Below are 7,558 nucleotides of genomic sequence, written 5' to 3' on the forward strand. Positions count from 1 at the left end.
GAGCCCCTGAAAATGGGGGGACTGTGTATAAAAATGGCTGTAATTCCTAAACTTTTCATGTTATATTTTTGTTCAACAACTTGAATTAAAACTTAAAGTCTGTACTTCAATTTCATCTTGATTAATTCTGCTCTGATGGGATACAGAGAAAACATTAAGTCCAGTAAGTCAAGGATTTGGATGCTATTTCTACTTAGTCAGCTCAATAAAAATGTATCTCTGTTGCTCGTACACCTCTGATGTTTTCCCTTGTCTGTTATTGTCTAAGGTGTAGCTGATGCATATTGCACAGGAACATGACAAGAGTGGGATAAAAATATTTCAATCTGATTGGTTGACTATAAATAATTTACAGGAGTCAGGGTGAAACGGTTCACCTTGAAACCAGGTACCAGCTAGATATCCACCAGCATGTATATTCCACCTTTTTTCTGAATCATGTCTGTAGATACATATATAACGGTTCACCTTGAAACCAGGTACCAGCTAGATATCCACCAGCATGTATATTCCACCTTTTTTCTGAATCATGTCTGTAGATACTATTATTTTTCAGATAGTAGTAATAAATAAAGTATAATAAACAATACAGTGTATATTGTCTGCTTATTTGCATATTTAACTTTATATATATTATATATAATATATATATATATATATATATTTTTTTATAGATAGATAGATAGATAGATATTACGCAATAATTGGGTCCAAGGCATGAGTTATTTTACACACACAAACACATTTAGTTCTGACAATGCAGTCTGAGCCAGATTCTGTTATATCATAGAACAAATATATTTGAACCGAGTTCAAAAGGAAAATGTGTCAACTGTACACCCTGCTGCCTATCATAGTTTCACAGACCTTGTGAAACATGGCTTGGCAGTTTTGCAATTGTTTCTTGGAGTCCTCGGATTGATATAATACATGTTTATATCAATAAGTGTTTCTCACTATAACTGTTTCTGAGCTATGACAGGCCTTATGAATCAATATATTTTTGAGCTATTTAGGTTATATTTCAAGCTTTCAACTATATTCCTTTCAATAATTAATTAAATTGCCTATATTCAAACTTTCAGCACCAATGATGACAAACAAAATACAACTGGTGTTTATACAACATACAGTACATTCAGTTAATATTTACTGAGTTGATAGGAGAAAAAGCACGAGTAATGCTTCTCAAATGCTACCCATGCTTGTTTTGAATCTGATGATCTTGCAAATCTGAAGTGATGCATTCACATGTTAGATAATCTAATGTAATGTAGATATATTGACGTTATATTAAGGGCTGCTTTCCATTTATGGCCCTTTGAAAGCACATTTAAATGAGCTTGTACAAGAAGCAATGCACTGCTTTCACCTTTACTCTGGCACTGAGTAGGACGACAGAACAGAGTACTTAGTACAAAATATTGAAATTGTAACCTAATTTTCCATGGATCTAATCTGGTGCAGAAATGTTTGCGGTTATTCATCTGGAAGACAGTTTTGTTTAATGAAGCTTTTAATATCCCTTCAGTGCAATCAAAGAATGAGAAAGAATCTGACGGCCATTCAGAGAAGAGAACATGCAGTTTTGACAGGGGACATCATCCCGTATATCAAGACCAACCACACGACACCGCATCAGTTTGAGTGAAGCTCTCAGAGGACAGGAATAGTATTTCTGATGTACCGCACGGGTGTGGTTAAACGAGTCATGAATATCACACAGAAGAACACACGGGTATGATAAACACAGGAATAAGAGTAATGTTTGAAGTGTGTATGCTGCACTCTCAATGGGGGCTGGGCGCTGCAACATACCGCAGTGCCTCGAAGCTTTCAGCACACCCACTCCATCATCTCCTCTCTCTCTCATGCTCACCCACAGAGCCCCTCGGTTTTTATTTTCCTGTAGCATTCTCTCAGTCTCCAACACACGCTCCTCCCTCTTTCTTCTGTCCTACATTATAGTCTCACACTTTCCTCTCCTTTACACTGCTTACACAACACCACTCTCTGATGTTCACATGCACACTATGAACAGAAAATACATACACACATAGCCCTACACACTCCCCCTAATGTAGCAACTCGCACAGTACAGCTCTGTCGCCCTAAGATTAATCAGCTTGTCAACAAGCCCAGCATGAAGACCGGTTGTACTTGTGCTGTAATGAATCGATTGCCCATCACACGTGGATTAGTTGGGGCAGATTTACCTGAATGTTTTAATTAAAATCTGTAATGAGCTCAAACTTCTTGCCTTGTTGACTCCCATTACCTCATTTGTATTGTTTAAGGCTTTAATGACCGCATGAAATCGAACAGTGCACTTTTCTTTCTGGTATTGATGTGTTTGCTATTGGAGTAGGGGCAGGACATTTCGAAGGACATGACATTTTTTTAAAAGAAATAGCCAATGACATTTAGTTAAATCAGTTTCTTAAGGTTGGAGGAAACGAGGAAGCTTTAGCTAGAGTACTGCGAAGCCCCCCATGATTTGATATTTGCTATGCTACTCAGAATTACACGGTACTTATAATTAAAGGTCCCCTGAAATGCTTAGAAACACGCAGCGTTACTCTGTGTTGACGTCATTTTAACTGAAACAGGAAGACAGGGCGGGACATATCAAGCAGCCCCACCCCTTTTTAAAATAGCCAATAGCGTTTGTTTATATCACAGCTTGGGCTAGAGCCGTTCAGAGCCGTTGAGTTCCGTAAAGCTGCATTTGACAGGGTATGCCAGCCACAACCTCATCCATATTGCTATAAAATATAGCATTCTGTGTAGAATTCAAATAGCTCCGATACATTTTGTGGTCTGCGCCGACTCGCGCATGTGATACGCTCCGTGCTATCGTGTCTCTGGACCGGAGCAGAGTGTGTGCGGTGCGGTGGTTAGCGTGACACAGCGCGAAACCAGACTTCTTTTTTTTCCCTCAATGGAAAGCATATTTACACTGTTTGAATCGTTCCCTGTCCCCTATATAGTGCACTACGTGCCATTCACTGTACAGAAAATACTAATTCTGTGGACAAGTGACCGATTTCAGCCGCGGCTTCAGCGTCTATTTTATAGTGCAGGGGGTGGGGGCTTCGGATTCTAGAGAGCATTTGATTGGACAGAAAGTCTGATGAGAAGCTGAAGTACGAGGTGACATCAAAAAAAGCGTGAATGCTTATATCTTCTAAATGCGAATTTTGTCACTGTTTTGGAGCACACTGCCTTATAGATAACCTTAAGACTAACATATTGATACTAACACCCAAAAAACTTTAATTTTGATTTCATGGGGACTTTAAGAGGGAGGGGCAGTATCATTCCAAAAAAGCATTTTATTTGGACACGTCCATTAGTGAATGGTTTATTTACATAGAACTTTTAGGCGCACACTAGCATTTAGACAACCCAGGCTAATTGGAAAAAAAATTTACCTGGAGTGTCATCATAAAAAAAAAAACGTTTCAAAGCGAAATGTCCAGTGAACTAAAAGCACATTGAATTTGAAACAGATGAACATGATTCTGGCAATGTTTTGTATGTTTCGGAAATGAAATGTCCAGTGAGTGGCACTGAAGTTTAATGCTCTATTGCATTTAAAGATATTGTAAGACCTACACTAAACCCGACCCTAAACCTAACCGATAGTGTTAACAAAAGCAAATGCAGGATAAAAATTATTTTGCTCAAGCCAGCATGCCATTTTAGCTTGCTTCTACAGGTCTTTGAGCTCTTTCATGATCAGTGGGACTCTAAGAACTTCACATCACAAGCAATGCTGTACCAGGTGCGCTACCGAGCAAGTTTACCATGTCAGAAATCCACAGATATGGAGCCGTTAATGTAATGCAAATGTCAGAATGTATTAATTAAAAATTCATCCACTATGATAAAGTAATCACAATTCGTATGTAAAGGAATTAATGTTTTACTTCCACTAGAGTTCATTTTAACTGGAAACTGCAGTGAGTTGTATGTGTATGTATGTTTTTAGAGTTTTGCAGAAATGTAGGTAGAAGTATGTTTTTCCATTGAGCCTAGGTTGCACATAAATGACCTCAAAACTTAAAAAAAAAAGTATTTAATCGCTGAGGTCTAAAAAGCTGTTTCAGATCAGTCTCAGTGAAACATTGTGAGCTAGAGGTACTTGCTAATTGGTCATTGTTTATTTTTCCTTCATTTATAATAAGACATGGCGCCATCTACTGGTCGGAAAGCATAGAAACATGCACAAAAGTACAAAAGTGGTTGATGGTTTTGCAATGCATCACTCACTATCATTACATAATGTATCATTTTTGTAAAAAGGAACATTTAACCCTTGATTACTTTAGCTGTTAATGTGCTGATAGCTTATAATATTTCTCATTGTTTTAATAATAAACATTTTTATAATTCATTACATAGTGCAGTTTAATATTATATTAATATAACGAAAACATACAATAATTCTCCTTCTGCTCTCACATAAAATCTCTCTTTAACATCACCTATTTTAACATTTCTGCAGGGAAAAACGACTGCCAGTACAGTCAGTTACAAAACTAAGCATTCAGAGAGTTGTACTCTGCCTAGTTATCCTTCAAATTAATCACAAAAAATCATTGTGGTCACCTTCAGTATAGTAATAAAGGAATATATATATACTGCATATATACTGTATGATCTAATGTTGGATTTTGGGTCAACACAGTAGTCCAATCTGCACTGTCTCAGTACCAAATCACCTATGAAGATTTTGTAATAAGAACATATTTCTGAGTATTTAATAAAAAGGCAAAATAGACATATAGACAAGTAAATAAAAAAACTGGATGTTTTATGCAGGCAGAACATTTTAAAATGCTACTTACCATATGTGCCAAATGTCCCGAAGATAAACTTAGAGGTGTCAAGCCAAAAGCCTCAGAAAAACACTATATTGCCTAAAATGTTCTCTCCTGCTGTGCCTTTAGAGAAAGATGTCCAGTGTCATTCACACTAAACTGACAGAGGGAAGATCAGCTGATGCAGAAGGAGAGGAGAACATAGATGCAGGATCTTTCCTCTTCTCACTCAGCCCTTCAATATTTTACTGCTGTACTCACCAGCAGTGGCTCCTGATTGGCTGAGCTGCTGCACAGTAATGTATGATCTCGCTTTTAATTGGATAGAGGCAATTTATGAGGCCTGTCCAGCATTAATCCTGTTCATGCTTGCTCATTTAGTCTTTCTCACTCTCTCTCACACACACAGAGGATAGCTGAGCTTTGCTATATCAGATTAATGAAATGAGGTAGAATATGTAAAGGAGATGAACGCAGGGATAGAGAACACATTTAACACATTTACTGTAACTTACAGACACTTTTATTGAGAGCAACATACAAATTAGGAAAAGCACAAGCAATTATACCGGATCTAATAATAGTAACAGAACCACTCTAATTAATTTCAAGAGTAAACAGAGAAGTACAAAAGCTAGAGCAGAAGTGTAGCTGTATTTGTGTGTTAATAGGAAGAGACTTAATGTATTATTATAGATTAATTAAATGCTTGCAAAGGAGATTAAAAGGTTGTGATGGGACAAAAGATGGGAGTTACTTGCTTTGTTGCTTAATGGACCAGTTCACCCAAAAATGAAAATTGGCCAGAAAAGACGGTTTAGACGTTAAAACTCCATGGATTTGTTTCTTACAATCATGCAGCTTATTGCTTCACAAGACATTCATTGGTGGACTAGAGTCACTTCTGGATTATTGTGATGTTTTTATCAGCTGTTTGGACTCTCATTCTGGCGGCACCCATTCACTGCAGAGCATCCACTAGTGAGCAAGTGATGTAATGATACATTTCTCCTAATCTGTTATGATGAAGAAACAAACTCATCTACATCTTGGATGGCCTGAGAGTGAGTACATTTTGAGCAAACTTTCATTTTTGGGTGAACTGTTCCTTTAAGAAGTGTAGCCTATGTGGGCAGCGTCTTGTTCTTGTGGTCTAGAGACTTTCACAAACCACATAAATATGGCAGCTTTTTGTCTGGTTTTAATGTCATTTCTCTCTGTCTTAGTCTGTATCTGGGCATCAGTTTATGGACTGATCTATAAACTAATATACTGACAAAAGACCAGGTCTATAGAAACACAACAACTGATTAAAATCTGCTTTAGCTCCAGACTTTTGATTTCTGTCAAGATTAATTTTTCTCTCCGCTGAGATCCTTGTGACATGACTTTGTGTATGATTGACTGATCAGCCAAAACACCCAGTCTTTCTCTATCAAAATCTGTTTTCTACTAGACATTTTTTGATCACTAGTCCGTGTTAGTATTGAAATGAATAAAATGACAGAAAGTAAGCGACTGTATTTCACCGCTAGATGGCGATGTCTACTCTTTTGTTGTTGCAGGATGTAATTAGACTGACTGCACATATGAGCATGAATGAGGCATTTATATGGCGCTGTAAAGAAAAAAAAGACTATCAGTGCTTACTCCTAGCAGATGTGAAGAGATGTTAGTATTAGTATCAGTGATAGTATTAGTTCTTCCAGGTACAGTTTAAAAAATATATATTTTATATATATAGCTATATATTATACTATTTTTGTACTCCTATGCAAGGCTTGGAAATTGTAATTTTCTTATATTACAAACCCTGCAATGTTGCCAGTATCATATATCTGTCTATATATGTGGCATGTGAACTATATTCTTTCTAGACAGATTTGTATTTATTTATTTTTTCTGAGTCTCTAGGCATTAAAACTTAACGTAAATATAAATCAAAAGAGGTATCTATAAAAGAGAACACACTATTAATAATTATAAGTGAAAGATCAATAATTCATCAATTGCATCATTTAACTAAACATACTAAGCCCCCCCCCATACTTTTAAGAAAAGATCTTCAATAATCAATCAAACAAAACAAAAAAAAGCCACTTATACAGAGGAAAAAAATAAAGCTTTTGTTCAATATGCAAATAAATTACAATAACAAAATAATCCACTAGATGCATTACAGATCAATAGTTTTTGTTTTCTATGGTGTTGTGTTGTAATATTTGCAATATGAATCAGATGTTATGGGTATGTACCGATATATACAGAAATATATTTTTTCTTCTGATAATTGTAATTTCTTGCTGTCTGTTATTCATCTCCCCCTACATTCACTGTCTTTATTTATGGCTGTATGTCTCCACAAGACTGCAGTTCAGTTCTACATTTTTATAAACCTTTTTTTATATATCTTTTAAAAGGGCACAAATGTGCAGCTGCTACTACACAAAGTGCCGTGCTATATGCAGTCATTTTAAAATAAGCATATGTCATTTAGCTGTGCCTCAGTGCAAATACAGAAACTCCATCATGATGGTGATTGCTGGCAAAACGGTTCAGAGTCCTGGAGAGGCAGAAATATGACAGCAAACTCAAAATCTGGTTTCTTGGGTTTATCACACTTGAAATTGTTTATCAAATACTTTAAGCTCATACTTTAATAATTAGTAGTGAGTAGTCATGTTTTGAGATTTCGCACTGTACACACACACACACACGCACACACATATATA

The 7,558-nt window shown here is 36.4% G+C and overlaps 1 protein-coding gene across 1 annotated transcript in view; it reads right to left on the reverse strand.

The window, feature by feature from the left end:
• Positions 1 to 7,150: 7,150 nt before the first annotated feature.
• LOC107696937 (titin-like) overlaps positions 7,151 to 7,558 on the reverse strand; it is a 15,051-nt gene continuing 14,643 nt past the window's right edge. Inside the window, exon 18 of the mRNA XM_016497509.1 lies at positions 7,151 to 7,389. Coding sequence (XP_016352995.1) covers positions 7,382 to 7,389 — 8 coding nt within the window. The 3' untranslated portion in view covers positions 7,151 to 7,381. The remainder of the gene's footprint in view (positions 7,390 to 7,558) is intronic.

The sequence above is a fragment of the Sinocyclocheilus anshuiensis genome, unplaced genomic scaffold, assembly GCF_001515605.1.
Source record: "Sinocyclocheilus anshuiensis isolate Anshui unplaced genomic scaffold, SAMN03320099.WGS_v1.1 scaffold130, whole genome shotgun sequence".
NCBI classification, from domain to species: Eukaryota; Metazoa; Chordata; class Actinopteri; order Cypriniformes; family Cyprinidae; genus Sinocyclocheilus; species Sinocyclocheilus anshuiensis.